The sequence below is a fragment of the Symsagittifera roscoffensis genome, chromosome 3, assembly GCF_963678635.1.
Source record: "Symsagittifera roscoffensis chromosome 3, txSymRosc1.1, whole genome shotgun sequence".
NCBI classification, from domain to species: Eukaryota; Metazoa; Xenacoelomorpha; order Acoela; family Convolutidae; genus Symsagittifera; species Symsagittifera roscoffensis.
Window position 1 is genome coordinate 15861787 of NC_087064.1, and position 18865 is coordinate 15880651.

General features: G+C 35.6%; 2 protein-coding genes across 2 annotated transcripts in view; both read left to right on the plus strand.

Moving 5' to 3' along the window:
• The window catches only part of LOC134841365 (ubiquitin conjugation factor E4 B-like), a 478213-nt gene that overhangs the window by 243983 nt on the left and 215365 nt on the right, over positions 1-18865 (plus strand). The gene's annotated exons all lie outside the window — the stretch shown is intronic.
• LOC134842203 (uncharacterized) lies at positions 382-15519 on the plus strand. The gene is made up of 10 exons (XM_063858428.1): positions 382-813; positions 6483-6623; positions 6914-7099; positions 7473-7898; positions 8119-8282; positions 11376-11574; positions 11955-12055; positions 12506-13044; positions 13781-13955; positions 14956-15519. Exons 1-10 carry the CDS (start codon positions 582-584, stop codon positions 15421-15423), a joined length of 2631 nt encoding a protein of 876 aa, XP_063714498.1. The 5' UTR covers positions 382-581; the 3' UTR covers positions 15424-15519.

Genomic DNA, 18865 nt, shown 5'->3' on the forward strand with positions numbered 1-18865 from the left:
ACCTAATTTCCACCTTCATAACTAAAATCGTTAATTAAACCTCATTCTAACTAACTAGCTTTATATTCATATGCCGAAAAACATTATTTTTCTAGCACATAATAAACCTTGCGCTCAAATAATCAATAGAAGCTTCAAAAGATATAACTTTTTTCCTGACTTTTTATAGAAAATTGCCTTTATGCCAGATGCTTTTACGTTTTTTTAGGGGTGTTACTATTGAGATTTTAACTATTAGTGTCAGATCTGATTATATTCAGGTTGACTTGTTACTGTAATGAGCAAGATCAATAAAAAAAAACGTTTTTGAAGGCATGTTAAATAAAAACATGAATTGCGGTTGTTTTTGATTCGCGTTACACTTTACGTGAACAGATTAAAACGCACGTTTGAGACCATTTTAAAATCGGTACACTGTACACCATACTACACGTTCTTTTTTATGGCATCAAATTTGGCATGATAAAATCAAACGAGTCTTCTCAAAAATCAATGGTCTCCATTTGACTTACACCAGCTTTTTTTAAAACTATTATGTAACAAAAATTGTTTTGATTCCAACTTTTTTTTTTCATTTTGGGATGAACTATACAATCGACGTTCCGAGAGAGTCTCTTTCGAATGGGGCACTCCCATTGGACGAGAGCAAAGATGTGCTGGCCAATGAGAGGGAGCGACTGCTGATCCAACAGGCATACGAGACAGGCTACATCCACGACGCCACCCGAGACTTCATTCTGCAACGAACTCGACACGCCAGCATCGATGACGTCATCACTATTACGCTGAGGAGTCTGAAGTTACGCGACATAGGTATGCTGTCAATGAAAATAATTTATTATAAAACATTTAAACTTCGCTAAGTACTCCATTTGGGAGACTAACTAAAATACTCGCCGTAGAAACGTAAAATAGGTGTTTGGCCAGTAGGCAGACAGCCTTCACTTCATTTTTCCCAGAAAGCAGAAAATATTGACAACATTCAAAATTAATTGACTGAAAAAGAATATGAAGTGTGGTTTCCGCTAAATCATAAAATCAATTTGGATAGAAATAGATTTCAAACCAGAATATTTCATATTGAGATTTTTCTGAAAGTATTTTGACAACAAGCCAAGTTACTTAGAATTTTATTAAAGTAATCTGGCAGTTTTTATTTTACTAAATTGGATCGCTAAATTCCTAGTCAAACTGTGAAAAAAGCTACTAAAATCATAAATATCTTTCGAATCACGATTTAAAAAGCCTCAAACTGATGTATAGATCCAATTTGAACTTATTTGTGGTACATGAAAGAAGGTAAAAAATAACACTAAATACTTGATCTTTCTCAGCATAGTGATCAAATCTATGAGATCATTAAATTTTTTTTTAATAAATCAGAATAAACTTTTTAAAAAATTAGGGTTTCGTGTTAGGTTCGACTTTTTTTAAAACCAAATGCAACGAACTTTTTGTAGCAAATTAGGCAGATTCTTTAAGATCCCGCAAGGGTAACCTATAGATCTGCAAGTGGCGTGTGATCGCAGCTATAATGAATTACTTTATCAATATTTGAAAAAAGGTGAGAAATATTTACTTGTTGAGTGGTGAGTGAACCTGAAATCTACGCGTTCCAAAGTTTCGCACTATCTCAATTGCTATTTGATCCTTCATAAACTGCTCATTTGATACTTTGAAGATTTTAGCCAATACGCTGAAAGCGTAAGACGAACTACTGGCGCAGAGACAATTCAGCCACAGACAATACAGCTGATTTAAAATACAGACAATTCAGCCAAAAAATTCGGACAATTCAGCCAAAGACAATTCGGCCTATTTAGATTAAACAGACTAGATAAAAGGAAAAATTAAAACTTTTCTAATTTGATTAGAGTCCGAAGGCTTCAACACTTTAACAAAGAAATGTGAAACATCAAATAACAAATTTCAAAGATCAAAACAAACTTGCTATGCATAAAGTTTTAAGATTGTAGTTTTTTTGCGTTTTGAACGAGTTTCTCATTGGCGAGTGAATACTTGGGCCTCGGTTTTCTAATAACATCACCGGACATCAGTATCTCTACATTTATTTCGGCATTTTTTGCTCATCTTTGAAACGTGTGATCAGCTTGGGGAGGGCGAGGTGCTTTGTCGACACAAACTTTTTGAAGCTGCCATTCCATGCCTCCAATGCATTGTTCGTACGAGGTTCACCGCTGAGCACCCGATTGAAAACGTTCCAATGGGCAATGTCAAATTTTGGTTTGACGCGTCTTTTCCCTCCACAGGCACCAATATAGGTGTCTTCAAATTAGTCCGATAGACTCTGAAATTGCTCTGAGGGATCCTTTTTTCGGAGAGCCTCAAAAGCGAAAATAACGTCATCAACGGGAACGAATGCCAAGCAAATCATTTTTTTGACATTCAGCCGAAACTTATCATCGTCCATGTACTTGCGCGTAAATCCAAGTTTTTGTACCTTGCGCCATTTTGCCTGGCCTAGATGGAAGAAACAGAATTGAATATCTGTACCAGGCTGCATTTTCCTTATGGCGTTGCGAACAGCGGCTTCATAATCAATGACTACTTTTTTTTCAAAATTGCTCTAAGCAGTCTAAAAGTGTTTCATATTTGTCTTGAGTCTTGTTGGGCAGCAGAGCTTACACCAAGGATATAACTGCGTTTTCGATTACACCATGAATAGTATAAACTTGGTAAAAGACATCTGGTGCCAATGAAAACGTTCCATCGCAATGACAGATTTCCGACTGAGAAAGCAAATCAAGCGCTGGTAATGTTGCAAAACTAAAACTCGACTGTCCGACTTACCAGAATCAAAATGCAGGAACGTATCACCGATGTGTGTGAGTTTGAGAGGTTCAGGAATTTCGTCGACGCTCTCAAGGTTTTTTGGTTTTGGCATTGTTTCTAAGGCTTGCTGCCTGATTCGGTTTATACTCCGAAGAGATGTTGAGTAATTCGGTATTGTAGGCGCTGCATAAAGAGGCAGGTCAATTTGGGCGTTGAAGACAATCTGTCGGGGAGCGTTACCAGTGTTTGCGGCTTTTTCTTGAACTTCGTTAGCAAATTTCTTAGCTTGAATTTTTGAGGGGCTCGGTAAATGAGCATGCTCGGTTTTTAAGGTGAATTCTTGCTGTTCGTCCAAATAACCCACTGCTCTGCAATTTTCAAATGTACTTTGCCATTTAGTGAGACCGTTCTTAAGTTGGTTTTTTTCACGGTATCTATAACCATCGAAACAAAGATGCTTTTTTCCGCGTTCAGATGTTACGAATTCCATTTTACGACAACTTTTGCTAAAAGTGAAAGATTTAGAATGATTCAGATACTAATCAGTCAGTTGTTCAAGCTAGTTACTAATGAAGATTGATCAACGTTCATTGTGTAAATGGACAATCTAACCGCAAAAAGTAGGCATTAAACGCGGTACTGGTTTCTGGTTTGAATAAAATTTTAATCGCAATTAGTTTATCTTTTAAAGAAGTTTTATTTTCTAATTATTTTCTACCAAGTACGAAATTACCTAATAGGCGGTTGTACCCTCCCCAGCCTAAGGCATGATAAGAATATCAGCGTAACTGTGTGGCCAGTACGTGGTAGGGGTGGTCAATCCTTTAACTGATATCCTTTTTGACCGCCTGTAAAACTCCCAATCTCGGTTCCACTTTCGCTTAAATTGGTTAACTTTTAAGTATTGTGCAGTTTTTTGTTGAGTTAGATTTTTGCTTAGGTACTATTCTAAAATTGGAAACATAATGAATTGCATAAAGTTTTATTATGTTTAGGTACTTTTGTTTCTATTAATTATATTTGTTTAATGTGCATTTGAAAGGAATTAATTATAAGTCGTCTAATGAAAGCTTTGATGTTTTGCCGCATGTGAAAAGTTTTAGCGCGCACGTTTAAAAACTTTAAAACTGTCTGAATGTCTGAATTGTCTTTGGCCGAATTGTCTCACTCATTTTGACTGAATTGTTTGAATTTGAAATTGGCTGAATTGTCAGTGACCGAATTGTCTGAACACCGAACTACTATCGAACTCACAACTGATCCAAATTGTTCTCAAACTAATTGATCTTTTTATTGTTACTACTCTCGAATATTTGTAATTTAGTTTTTTTCAGGCAAACTTCGATTTTGCGACTAGTTATTTTTGACGGCAAATTTCTATTTTATCTGAAAAACTCATGCTGCCCTGAGCTCAATTTCAGAAAAAAAAACGTATTTTACCTGTGGTCATTTTTTGCATTGATGAGGTTTTCCAAATTGCCAACTGGGCCAATTTCGTATAAATATTGCTCGACATATTTGGTGTTAAGACTGCGTGAGCGGCTATTTAAGCCAGCTGAATTTGTACCAAATTGAAGGGATGCACGCCAGTTGTTCTAAATAAAACGTTAGTGTATGTCAAATAAATCACGTTGTACTTTAAATAAGATGTGGGAAGATACATTTCAAAAACACCAAAGAATCGTTTTCCTTTTTTCAAAAAAACTCGAACTCAATATTTCAGAGTATTTTAGTCAAAAAGATTTATTTATCCCAAAAACTAAAGCTCGAAGCAATTCAACTGATCTTCATTAAATAAAACTGTCGTAATTGAGTCTTTGATACATTAAAAGGACACCTGAAACTCTAGACCACCTTCAGGACTTTGAAAACTGGCCAATCTAAATTTACCTAAACTCTAGAAAAGTTACTGTTAACATTTACAGCAGATAAAATCTGTAATAAAGTTTGAGTTTGAATAACAAACAAAAAAAGATTTTGATGGGAAAAGTATTTAGCTGGAAGAAACAAAATGAAATGAATCTGCGAAAGGAACGTGTAAGGAAAAAAAAATTCCTTACACGTGTAAGGAGACCCCTAATAAAACTCTTTGTTGTTCCCAGCTTTTAAAAATTTGGTAGGAACTTTGTATTTGGGTGTTTTTTTCTTTATTGTTTGTTTTCCATGCAAAATCAGCTAGTACAAATAATCATCGGAGAGAGTTGAGTGATATACCAATCGTGATATATCAAAGCCCGTATTGAAGCCGTTTCGGTCGTGATTTGAAGGTCATTTGAAAATTTCGAGGGTTTTTTCCCAGTGTCGAGAAAACTGGACTGAATTTTTTGATTTTTCGTCTGCATTCGAGCGAGCGAAGCGAGCAAGCACGCGTATTTAGGCTTCATTATGGCAGTTTGCATTAGCTTTATTATGCTCAATTTCAAATTTACTCGACTAAGTATTTTTAGTTTTTGGAGATTTTTAATGCCCTTTTGGGAGTCCAAAACTTCAACAAATTAAAAATTTCTTGCAAAAAAAGATGAAAAAAATTTTGAATTTGTTTTTCGTTTTTCAAGTCATTTTTTGTTTAAAATTGCTGTTTTTGTGTGTCTGTATAATTACTGCTGTGGAATTTGCCTAAACTATAGTTTTATGTCAGATCCTTTTATCACACCACGCAGAAAAACTACACTAATTTGAAAAAATATGTACATGCCATTCACGCTATCTGTTCTCGGTTGGGAAGGTTCGTGCAAACCCTCAGTCTACTTTATTATTTAAAATTAGTCATTGTTCTGATGATTGAAAATGGGGAAGAATTTTGTATTCGGAAGTGTTTGTTTTTCTCTTTTTTTTTGCTTTTTGTTTTCCGAGCAAAAATCAGGTACCACAAATAATGATCGGACTGGGTTGAGTGGTATATAATACTAGAGCTCTCGCAGTCGTGATTCGAACCAATTTTTAAAATTCGAAAAAAAAATTCCCAGCGTCGAGAAAAACCGATTTGAAATTTTTGATTTTTCGTGTCATTTCGAGCGCGAATAAAGTGAGCGAACATTCTAATTTAGACCTTTAATTGCTCAAAATCTTACAAAGGCTTAATGTGAAAGGTAAAAACTAATTTAACTTGGGTGAAGTTAGTTTACTTTGAGTATTTTACCGCTTTTTTGGAATCAAGAGTTTCAAAAAAATTTAAAACAAACAGCAAAAAACTTTTTTCTACTCTGAACTTTTTGAACTGTTTTTCTATAAATTTTTCTACAAAAATGGTGTTTCAAATTGCTTATTTTCGTATGGCTGTCAAATATACATAATCTCTTGTTTTTTGGTCTGCTCCTTTAATCACACCTCGCCAAAAAAAAACGAAAATAACTTGAAAAAACTTTTTTGTATTTTTTAAGACTATGGTCGGAATATTCTGTGCTACTTGCACATTAACCGGCTATCCTTGTTTTATGTTTTCCTCTGTCTCAATATATCTAGACATCGAACATTGTGATACTTGATGATGGAGAGAAACTTTTTTTCTATCAAGAAGCGAACTCTCTTAAGAAAATTTCACAAATATAGTTGAAAGTTTCATGGGACTAATTGCTATTGGTTGGTAAGATTGTTTTACATTTAAAAAGTGCTGTAGAGACATAGAATATAAAAGTCTGAACAAAAAGTTATAATGAAGAGTTATATGGTTGCAAAATATCTTTTTTCAGGTGGTGTGCAGTTCTTCTACCGGCTGACAGTTTGCAACCTGAGTGGCAACTTCATCACAGACATCTCACCCCTTCTCTCATGTCCCCATCTAGCCAAAGTGGACCTCAGCTCCAACCAGATCACAAACTTCCCACATCTAGGTTCTTATCTACTTTATTCAATGCCAACCACCCCAAACCCCCCCCCCCCCCCCCCCCCGCCCCCAAAAAAAACCCACTCGCCCCTCCACCCTTCTTTCAATTTATAGATTTGGTCAAGAATTTCAAACACATTAATAAAAACTGTAAATATGGCATTAATATAGGCATGAAAAACAATTTGAACAACCTTCTGATATTAAATATTCCTACTTTTAGCCTTAAAACTACAAGGAAAACTCAATATAAGCTATGTTCGGGGAAAAGTGAAAAAAGAACCCCTTCTTTTTTAGACTTCTGGGCATCTTTTTCCCGTTTGCGGATGTTGCTGCTGCACGACAATGGAATCGGGAGACTCAGTTGTGTCCAGGCACTGTCATTTGCACCTTCCATTGAGTTCCTCACCCTCTTCGACACTCCTCTGAGTATCAGACCCAGCTACAGACACCACGTGGTCAACTCAATCACCACTCTCAAAGGTCACAAATCAATTAAGTTGGCCGGTTTTTCTTTGGGGGAGGGGATGATTTTTTTAAAAGTCGAAATTGATTTTTCGAGTTCTGCCAAACACTTTAAAGACTCTGTGATACCAAAATTTACTGTTCACGGGTAAAACTTGAAAAAAAAAACAGACTTGGAAAGTTTTGACCAAGAAATCACTTCCTCGACTTAAGTATATATTGGCGCTGAAATATGCCATCGGAAAAAATGAAGTTCGTAAAATGTTGGCAGAAGGTCAGAAGAAAAATCGATTTATCCACGAAGGCCCATCGGTTTTTACCGGTCTTTAATTCTTTCCATTTTTCAGAAACAACTTCACACTTTCTTTTATCGAACTGGCTGCATTTTTAGTTCTGGATTGCCACGTGGTTTCGGACGAGGAAGTAATTGAGGATGCTCATTTCACCTCGGATAAATTCAAGACTCAGGCCGACACCCTCTACCTCCCATTGGCCGAAATGCTCACAGTTCCGAAAAAGCAATCCAACGAAGAAAGCGAAATATCCTCTATTTATAAAACAGTCACGAGAACCAATCAGATTTTAGCCAAATATTCGCCCGTTTTGCTCATTCAGAAAACGGTTCGCGGGTTTTTTGCTCGGAAATTTAAACGATACCTGGTCGAAAACCGGATTTGGATTCCAAAAGATATTATGGACGATGACAAGGAGATAAGAGAGGTTTCCGATTTGGACACTTCCGCACCACCAGCACCGCCGCTGGTCGAGCAGAAATCGGAGAACATCGAGTCAAATAAAGGCGATAATAGTAGACCAGGTAAATTTTCAACTTATGCTTTGATGCATGATCCTTTTTTTAAATTAAAAAAGCTAGAAGATTGCAGCCTCGGAGTCGTGCTATATACATATTGTTTGCACTTTTGAATTGCAAAAAAATGGCAAAGAACCTTACTTGAAATTAAGAATTCGTATGAACTTCGAAAAAAGTCAGAATTTTTTTTAAACCTAATTTAGTTTATTTGGTAATTATGTTCAAGGCGAGCCGAGAGCAGTTCGATTCGAAGGGGACATTTACTTGCCGAGAGACAGTCTACCGGAACAGATGAGCACACTGAAGATAGTAGACAATCGACCAGTTCCGAAAGAGTACACGAGTCTGTTGCCAGAGCCACCCGTCTCCACTCCCAAAATTCAAACCAAGGTGGTTTTTCCTTAAAAAAGTTATGTTCTTAATGAATGATTTCGCTTTTAGAAAGCAATAAGGACAATCCTTAAAATGTAATAATAAATAGACCCAGGTGGTTTCTTTATGGGTCTCAAGTTTTTTGAACCGAACTGAATTTTTTTTTCAGGTTGACTAAAACATTCTAAGCTCTGCTGAAAAACAATAAAAAAAAAACCCTATTTTGCCTAAGCACACGAGTTGTAGCTAAACGTTTAGAGAAAAAAATTTCGAAAGTTCTTTGTGTCCGTTGTTTTTTTTTTCACGAAGGCGATATTGGTACTCAAAGCGACTTTAGAAAAACAAAAGACTTGCTGGACCAAAAAATGGATCTCCAAAATGGTAAAAGTAGGTAAGGTAGTTCCATGGGAAAATGGCAAAAAATTTCCAAAGGGTTGTTTCGTCGCGGCCACTGGTTCCATCGATTAAATAATCAGATAGCCTTCTTTTCCTCTAGAAAATAATGCAAAATTACATTGAGAAGAAACTCAATAAACATCAAAACCAAAAGTTTAGGGTGTCAAAAAATCAATCACTTTCACATTTATGGGGCTTTGATTCAAATTGACGGCAAGAAACTTTTTGTCATGAAAAATGAAAATGTCTATTTCTAATCATTTCATGGAAGCAATCTGAGAAAAAGACCTCGAAGCTTCTGATTTCCATTTACTCGTAATTTTTTCTGCAAAAGCATTTGCATAACTTTAAGAAACTGATTGGCAAAGTGTCTTGCTTCACTGTTTTTCACAAAAGTAACAAAAATTGAGCCAATAAGTTTTAGTTACTTTCAGCTTAGAAATTTTTAACCAAAAACTCCGAGCAAAAATTTAAGCACAAACACGCAAAACAGATTAATTACCTTAATAGATTATTTGTTGTTCCAATTTTTGGCTCTTTCCTTCTCCCCCTTCCCCTTCATTTCAAGTTTTCCTTTTTTCAACTGTATCACGTATTATTATGGCTGAAAGCGTGATGTTATGAAAAGAGTAGCGTATGAAGAACAAATGTGTTTACAATGATTAGTTGTTTCACCAAGCAAAACTTCATTATATTATGGCTACGTAAAGTTAATTTTTCAATACTTAAATTTAATTGTGGAGGGAAAGTGGAAAGGAGCCCAAATTTTGAAGCAAATAACAAAATATTTCAGGACGGGTTGGCTTTTATTCCAGACCATCTTTACATACAGTCTTTTAACTAGTCAAAAAGATTTTGATGCATCGAGTTCAAAATTGAAAAAAAATTTCTGCAAGTTTGTTCCGAGTTAAGTAAAAGTGACGGAATATTTATTCTTGGGGTGTTTTTTGCCAGACCAATTTTGACTTTTAAACAATCAATAATGAGTACAACTTTTAAAGTATCCAAGAACCAGTTAAATTTTGAGCGCTTAATTGCAAAGATATTTTATTCTTGCAAAGATATTTATTTTTAGATAAGATTATAGGATTTTGAGAATTGCTAAAAATTGCTTTTAAAGCGTAAGCGGAGATTTATTCTTTCAAATAATTTCAATTTTTCAATAGTTTCAATTTGGCTTGAGCATGATGTTTAGTGTTGTGAATGCAATATTAGACGCTAACAACGTCTTTTTTAAATTGGCATAGCGTGTGGGCAGAAGTTTGCAAAAAACAACCCGAAAAAAAAATTATTTTCTTGGATAATTTTGTCTGTTTTTTTTTTGAAATGATGGTTTAAAAATCCGTTTTAAAGTTAATTAAGGGTAGGCGACAGGAGGACATTTAGGGCTTTGCTTTCATGCATGCAGTCTTGTTCAGTCTTATTATTAGAATACGAGACGCTACACACATCATGGAATAAGTTTTAAAAAAAAACTAATAATAAAAAAAAATTATCCGGATCAGAAATCACTGCAAATCGAAGTTAGACAAGCTAAGTAAAGCAAATACGCAGTTATTACGCGCAAAAATTGTGTTTTTTTTACTTCAACATGCCTGTGGGAGATGGTTTTCAACACAGAGGCGAAACAGAGCTTCGCACCTTTTGCGATACCAAACTTGTTAAAAAGTTTCTACAAGATCAAAAAAATTACAGCTGCAAAATTTTTCAAATTTTGTCTCGAATGATGTTCAACTTGAAGAGAGCATGTCTAGCAGCACAATCACCGGCAAAAGAATGTATTCACAGTGAATAATCCAACAGCGAAGAAAGTTGTTAATCAAAAAGGTTGAGCTATAAGTTTGAAACTCTACATTTTTTTTGTCCTCCTCTCTAAAACACGCGAAATGATGAAAATCTGTTCACTGCTTCAAAAGACTCAAATATAGTTCCATAAGAAAATAAAACAATAGCTGAGACTATTTAAGCCGACGAAAACTTCTAACAAAAAAAAATAAACAAAAAGAAATAAAATAAATTCAAAGTTTTTAATTTTACAAATTACACAAAAAATAATTTACAATAAAATTAGCTTACAGCACAAGAACAGTAGAACATTTGGGAAACGAAACCGCCAAAATAGAGGCAGACAACTGATAGGCTGATGGTTTTTTAATACTAAAAACTTCGGGTTTTAAGAAAAGTCAGGTGCTGACCGGATTCGAGTCTAGGCCTTTAGCTGTCAATTAGTTTTCGTACCAATAGTTAAAATTAAAATTTTAAGAAATTGAGCACGCTTGCTGTAGAATTGAATGCTAAACAAGTTCCGCCTCGATTTCAAAGAAGTTTATCAAAGCAAATTGATTCCTTTTTTGCAGATTTTTTCTTTTCTTCGAGGGAATAAGACTGATTAAGAAATGGCTGTTTATTTATTCATAGTTCGAATAAACTTCATTAGTTCCCACTAAATCACTCTTCTACTTTTTGAACAAAAAAGTTCAGACCATTTCTCTAAACTGAACTTATTTTATACAATTTGATATAAAACCAAAGCACGACTGAAAATTCTTCAATGTGATATTGTATTTAATCCTTTTTGAGCCTTTCTCGAAAAAGGTTTTGCCTGTAAAAAAAATTGTGTTAAGGGATGGTTTTCAAAAAAATAAAACCTATACTTGTCCGTTTCATAATATGGTTAGAACAAAAAGGAGTACCTTCTAGCGCTTTTTATTCCAGGTACCACTTCCAGACATCAAGTCTTCCAAACCTGCAGAAAAACCTCCCACACAAATTGATGAGTTGGTTCCCACAGGTCCAACTGATCTGCCAGTAGACGAAAAAAGTCTGAAAAGATTGCAGTTCCTGCTGCAAAATGTGAACCCGGAAGACGTGCGTCCATTTGTGAACGAGATTGCGCAGCAGTTGCAAATGCCAGGTGCGGATTTTATTCAATTTTTCCAAATTTTGATGTTGTGCCCAAAGTTTGGAAAAAGAGACTACAGTTTTCACCGACTACAAATTTTCTACTGGGATCCTTGTTAGGTAACGTTAAAAATTTTGAGCAGAAGTTCTATGCAAATTTTAAAGAACTGTTTTTTCCAATTTCCACGAGAAGCGACTACAGATTAGGGTGTTTTCCAAACTTCAAAATCTCCGGTCAAAAAAGATGAGGCGCTTCTCGGTTAACCATTGCTTTCTTCTAATTAAATTTTAAAATAAAAGTTCCTAACTAACAATAAAAAAGGTTTCCTCTAAAACTAAGACTGAGAAGCTTGATCTATAATCGATTGATATTTGTAGTAAATTGCTTTTAAGGAGCGACAGGTGAGGTTGATTGGCTCCAAGTGGCTTCGGGTGCTCATCATATCAAGGTGGAGAAAAGAGAAAGGCTGCTCAACAAAGTCAAACAAGCAGAAGTAATCTTTCTTAGTTTACAGCCAAATTTCGAAAACGCTTATCATGCAACTCCACATCGAGTCTATGAAACTGCTTTTCATACAATTTTCAGACGTACGCAAGAAAGTCTAGGAAGATCTAGCTAGATAACCTCCCTTGATCGACTAGATTTTTTCCTACAGTGGTTGTAACGAGTTATGACTTGCAGAATGAATTTTGGTGTGTTTTCTAACTAATGTGGAATTTCTACTAGGTTACAAATGTTTTACGACTTGGTCAACCAACATCATCGACCATCCTTTCAGGGAAAATAATGAAACGTTTGCTCTGGTAGAATAAATAAAATTGCAGATCTCCATTCCAGAGGTTACTTGAACAGACTTGCGCTTCTAAATCAGCACTTAGACTAACTTTAGGTGTTGGAATTTGCTGAATGATTACTTTGATAATTCCTGAAATCTTCATTTCAGGAACAGATACATCAACAATCGAAAACCTCCACTAAGCCAACAGATAAAGAAGCCGACACTGAAGTTGATGAACAAGAGGCAGACTTAAACATGCAAGGTTTCCGAGTTTCATTCTACAAAAGCGAGCCTCTCAAAGATTACCTCATGCGAATCATGCAATCGGTTAATGATGTTAGAACACAGCACGAGCAGTTTCACAAGGAAAATGACAACAAGGTGGTTCCGAAGGCGCCTAAATTTGCGTTCACAACTTTGGACCAGTTGGTTTACGCCAAACATAAAGGCGTTATGTCATTGGCAACGTTCCTCGCGGTCGACAAAGCTTACTTGGCGAAAGATAAAGAAGAGAAACTCTTAGAAAAACAGGACAAAGCTTACGAAATGAGACTGGAGAAGAAGAAAGTGAAACAGAAGATGATTATGCAAAAAAGAAAGCGGGCGAAACAGTTTTCGAATCAGCAGGACTATGACGAGACTATTACTCGGGCGGCGGTGAGAGAAAGGCAGGATTACTACAGCCAAATGAAGGAAAAATACAAGTGAGCAAAAACTAAGAAGCTCTTTTTCCTCCCATCGAACCCATCTTTGTCGACCTTTTTTTTAGGTCGACTATATTGATTTTCTGAGCTCTCCCAAAACACTATTAAGACGCTATGTTGGCCAAGTTTGCTGCAACGTAGCCAAATTTTTGAAAAAAAAAACATACCAAAAAAAAACGTTTTTAGGCACTTTTTTGAATGTTTTGCATATTGGCGTTGAAAGCGCCTTTCGAAACATTTAGAGTCAATCGTTCAAAAATTGAGGTCACAAATTGTAGCAAAAGGGACCTCGAATCTCTAAATCTGCTACTGGTTCAGGGGCTGATTTAGGTGAGGGGGAGTAACTTGCTTTCAAGAATTTGACACCTTCTCCACCAAATGGTGGTTCCCTTTGGAACTATCTTACGACAGCCATTTTCGACCGAACAACCATATACATACTATGATGAGGTGAGAGTACGCACTGAAAACGTATTTTTTTGGCCAAAACCTTCGAATTCGAATATGGGCCACAAAACTTTTTCGCTTTTCGCAAAAACTTGCCTTACAAAAAACTTACAGAAATGTGGGGCAAAATAGGATCTTCATATCGTTTGCGGAGAGTTCGGAATATCAATATGGTTGACCTGATACAGAGTCATGTTGGAATCCAATTCCTTGCCCCCATTCCTCGCCAAAATCCTACATCATTTCCTGATTTCACATTAGTTTCGCTCATCAATTCCTGCAAATTCAGGGAACAAGGAGAACTGCGGGAGAAGAGCCAGTCTAAAAAGCGAGAGGATTTCAAGTTCGCACAGGAGTTTGCAAGCCACTGCTCCTCCATCGGGAATGCATTGCGCAAACATGACCTCAAAGTGAGGGGGGAGGACAGACAGCTCATGAGGAGTCGCAGGGTCAAGGACATGCAGGTAGATTCCAATCTATTTGAGTCAAATCATTCATGATAATAATTATTTCATTTAAAGAAGAGGTTTTCACACTATTAAGATCAGGGGCAGATTAAGGGGGGGGGGTGGAATGGGTGGTCTCTTGGTTGGTGAGGAGGATTCTACCCCATCACCAACCAAAGGGTCTTCCCTTTGGTATTATTTTCTGACATCCATTTTAGGCCGACCAACGCTAAAACTTGTATATACAAATTTTTAAGGGAGTGCACGCCAAAAAACGCAATTTTTTTATCAATGTTTTTCAATAAGTATATACAAATTATAGCCAATATATACAAATTTTTAAGGGAGTGCACGCGAAAAAACGCAATTTTTTGGTCAAAGTTTTTCAAAAAGTGCTCAAAAACGGCATTTTTGAAGTATTTTTTAGTTTGCCTGCGGCGCTAATTTTTTTGGTCAAAATAGGGTCTTTAGGGTGTTCTGGGAGGGCTCGGAAAATCAATTTGTTCGACCTACAAAAAAAGTTGTCAGAAAATCCTAGATCCGCTCCTGGTCAAGATACAGTTAATCATTTATCAAACTAAGAATCAATTAAACATACTGTTAAAGTATAGTTCTGGCAATATTGTTTAGGGTATCTTGAGCAGGTTAAGCTGGCATGGCACAAAATATCTTCGTTAAGTGTTGAACTAATGCAAATCTTATGACAGAGATGATCCTCATTATTTATGCAACCATTAGCAGTTACTGGTTTCAATCCAGCTATTGGAATCCAGCTACTGGAATCCAGCTACTGGATTCATGTGCGCAAGACCCGTAGGAATTTTTGCCATCATAATGAAGAATCGAAGAACTTAAGTTTCATAAACAAAAATATGTCTTAAATTCAATTAAAAAAAATCAAACTATGGCCAATCGGCTGCATACATGGTAAGCCCGGAATGGCCTTAAATACGGCCCGGCTAGTTTTTAAAAACCACTTTTATATACTTGCAACAACGTTAACAAATTTGATAATTAGGTCCATCGAGACGACCAGAGAACCCTGATCAAGAACTACGTAGCGCAGAGGCAGAAAGTGCTCCAAGCCGAATCAAACGCCGAACGAACCGAGATTGAACTGAAGATCATGCAGGAGAGCAAGGCTAGGAAAGACGAGATTAAAGATCGAGTCGAGGAGCTGAAAAGTTACAAACGAGAAGTAAAAGAATTGTACCCCGTGCCCCTGCACATACACGTCGGAAAACGACCTGATAGTGAATTTAACATGGCCCCGAATGATTCTTTGTTCTCGATTTTTACGAATAATTCAATCAATAAAGGGCGACAACGAGAAATTAGATCGCCACTTACCAGACTAGCCGAAAAGAAAATTCTGACTAATAAATCTTATGATGTTATCGCGCAAAGAGTAAGGAGCGCCGGTTCGAATCCAGCTAGTATACCAAGATCGCCCGCTGCTGCTGTTGTACATGTTAACATGCACTGAAAAAATGGAACTGGAGAAAACTCAACAAATATGCGTTTATTTTTAACTTGAAGATTGATACTTGGAATCGCCAGTAAATCTGTTTTTCAAGCTAAAAGCATTTTTCTTAAAGTCCGCTTGAGCCCATAAAATTATATATGTTTGGTCGGAGAGGTTTAGAAAAAACAACAAAAATATTTAAATGCTTTTTACTGTATTTTCTTTATTAAATAACATATTCACGACCAACAAATATTGAACTTTCAATTTGCTCTCCCATTGGATAAATAATCCATGAGTAAATTTTGCGCGCCTGAAAAAAAAACAAATTGTACGGATATCTAAATTGGCGTGTCTCAATTGGATAGTCTATTGGTGAAGTAAACTATGAAACGTTTTCGAAAAAAAAACAGCAACCATTTTTATTCAACAACAATTTGATTAGAAGCTGTACTAAAACCTTTATATTGAGGAGAAAAAGTTGAAGTAGCGCTTAGCAAACACAGGTTAAAGGAATATTTAATTTTTGAAAAAAAAATACAGACGAGTTGAAAACGAAAAAAGAAAGAAAAACAATTGCTAAATGTGCCCGTGCTCAATGTTAAAGCAGGGGCACATCTGGCCATGTCGAACCGGTTTTTTTTTCTTCAAAAAACAATTCTTAGTTTTAAGGTCAGTCGAATTGACTTTTTGAGCATAGGGCCAGACAGGCGTTGATCTAAGAGTTTTCTTTTATGAGAGGAGTCTAAAAAATCGAAAAGTCAATTGACCTTTTTTGTAGCTTGATCAAATTTATTCGCCTGCCACAAAGTAACCTTTGTTGCAGGCGAATGTAAAGTAAACACGCAAATTTTATTTTTGGGCACTGTTTAAATAGCTTTTACTCAAAATTCTTTTGACCCAAAATATTGTTTTTGTCAGCTAACTTTTGTTTACTACAAAAAAGTTTGGCGCCCTTGTCGCCCAAAAATCCCCTTTTGGGGTTAATTTACATTATCGATATTTGACTTACCGGTCCTGAAGTTTCGCTACAGGCGTTGAGGGGGAAGTCAAATTTATTAGTTATTCGCGCCCGAGATGCTTGTAGAGAAACTTCAGGGTCGGTCAGTCAAATAAGGATGATTCAAATTAATACAAAAAAGGATCATCAAGAATCAATGGTGCCAAATTCTTTTGTAGTATACAAAAGTTAAATGATAAAGACAAAAATTTTGATGTGAAAAGACTTCAATAATTTTTACTTTCATCTGCAACCAAATTTCAAAAAATTATGACGGCCTCAAGTTTGATAAACTGCCGATTTCGAGATAAATATGCCGCATAAAGCTTCTCATGTTCCAAAATTGGCATATTGATTGAAATAAAGTAATTTTAAAATCATTCAAAACTCTTTGAAAATGAAAAAAAGATCATGAAAAATAAATAAGAACGCAATCGCAACCAACAAACGCAATCAACAATTTCAAACAGTTATTTAAATTTAATCAGAGTTGCGTATCCTGAAATTAAACCTGCATATGACTGGTAATAAGAACAAGGATCTTCTAAATGTTCGCTTCATCAGCAGATGTTTCAATTATCTAAATTTGAGCTTATTTCCAGAACATCCCAAAATTCTAAACAAGATTGACATAAAAAAACTCTTTGGGAAAAGGCGAGCAATCAAAAGTTTGTACTGTCACCCTACGCAACGTTTTTTTTCTTCGATTTTGCAAAAAGTAGAAAAATTTGTAAGACCGAAAATTTAAATCAATGCAAGAGCACGTTTCACGTTTTTATGCTTTGCTTTTTGGCTTTTGTGGCAAAAAATCCAAATTCGTGGTCACTATTAGTCGTTTATAAAACTTGCTAATTGTCATCGATTAATTGATTTAAAGTTTGATCCAAAAATATATATCACGACGCAATCGCAATCAACAAACGCAACCAACAACTTTAAATAGTTATTTAAATTCAAAAGTTGCGTTTCCTGAAATTAAACGCAAACGTAATCAGCAATTTCAATTAGTTTTTCAAATTCGAAAGTTGAGTATCCAGAAATTAAACCTGCAAATGATTGGTAATAAGAATAATGTTCTTCTTCTTAATTTCGCTACTTCAGCAGATATTGCAAGTAAATGGTTATTTAGTTTCAAATTTAGCGCATCATGTGATTAAACTTGCAAATGATTGGTAATAAGAATAATGTTCTTCTAATTTTTCGCTACTTCGGCAGATATTAAAACCATCTAAATCTGAGTATATTTCCAGAGCATCCCAAAATTGCAGACAAGATTGACATTTGAAAGTCTTATGCAAAAAAGAGGAGCAACCAAAAATTTGTACTGTCCCCCTAAGCAACGAGTTCTATTTTTTTTGTTTCTCCTTGCATAAAATAGAAAAAGTTTATAGGACAGAAAATTTAAATCATTTCCTAAGCCTATTTTATGTTTTTATCATTTTTTCTGGCTTTTTTGCCAAAACAATCCAAATTGGTGGGCACTATTAGCCGTTTAAAATTAAAACAAAAAATTGCTTTAAACGGCTTCTTGCTTCCGCCCAAATTGACAAAGCCTGTTTATAAAACTGTGTTTCAGAAATTCTTTGTTAACTGTGAAGGACAATGGGAATGTTTCATGACATTTTGAGTTGGATGGCCATACGCCTGGCATTCCCAGTAATTAAACTGATTCATATGTATCGTATTCGGCTCGATGTCAATTTTCGAGAAAAAACTTATAATTTTTCTGCATCCAACTATTTTGTAAATTGTTCAAAAAAATTTGCACCGAGGCAAAAAGCACTTTGTAAACACAAGCGAAAAAACGGCAAAAACTAGCATGAAAATAGTAATATCGAAATGAAATAGAGAAAAAAGAACAGATCAGTAAACCTTAAAACTTAGCTGTATGTCGGAATCTAACATCCATCTTGAATAGAATCTCCAACTTGAAACCCTAAAAAAGTGTAGCTGTATGTCGGAATCTTTCCTCCATCTTGAATAGTAGGAGTCTCAATTCCTTGAATCTGCTCCACAGTCTCTGTAAATTTTATCAGAACTAACCACAAGCAAAGCAACGGCAGTTGTTGTTCCGACTATTTGAAAAATGGGGATCAACTTTGTATTCGGGTGTTTTGGTATTTTTTCTGTTTGTTCTCCACGCACTATCAGGTACAAACAAATAATCATCAGAATGGGTCGAGTGATATATCATATAAAAGCAGTTTCAGTCGTGATTTGAAAAAAATTTAAAAATTTCCCAAAAGTTTTCCTTGTGTCGGGAAAAACAGGTTTGAAATTTTTGATTTTTCATTTTACTTTGAGCAAATAAAGCAAGCGAACAGGCTTTCAGCAGCTGAATTATGCCTAATTTAAGACCTTAAAGGTTAATTTTCAGCAAGGTAAACTAGTATTTGGAGTTTTTTTTAGCTTCATTTAGGGAACCAAAATTACCTTCAGTTCTTAGCTTCAGTTTAAAATTTT

Excerpts from the sequence above, each read along its gene's own strand:
- LOC134842203 (XM_063858428.1), top strand. The coding sequence starts at position 582 with ATGAACTATACAATCGACGTTCCGAGAGAGTCTCTTTCGAATGGGGCA. Across the intron at positions 7,100-7,472 it reads CTCAATCACCACTCTCAAAG|TTCTGGATTGCCACGTGGTT; the intron begins GTCACAAATCAA and ends CTGCATTTTTAG. Across the intron at positions 13,956-14,955 it reads GCAGGGTCAAGGACATGCAG|GTCCATCGAGACGACCAGAG; the intron begins GTAGATTCCAAT and ends TTTGATAATTAG.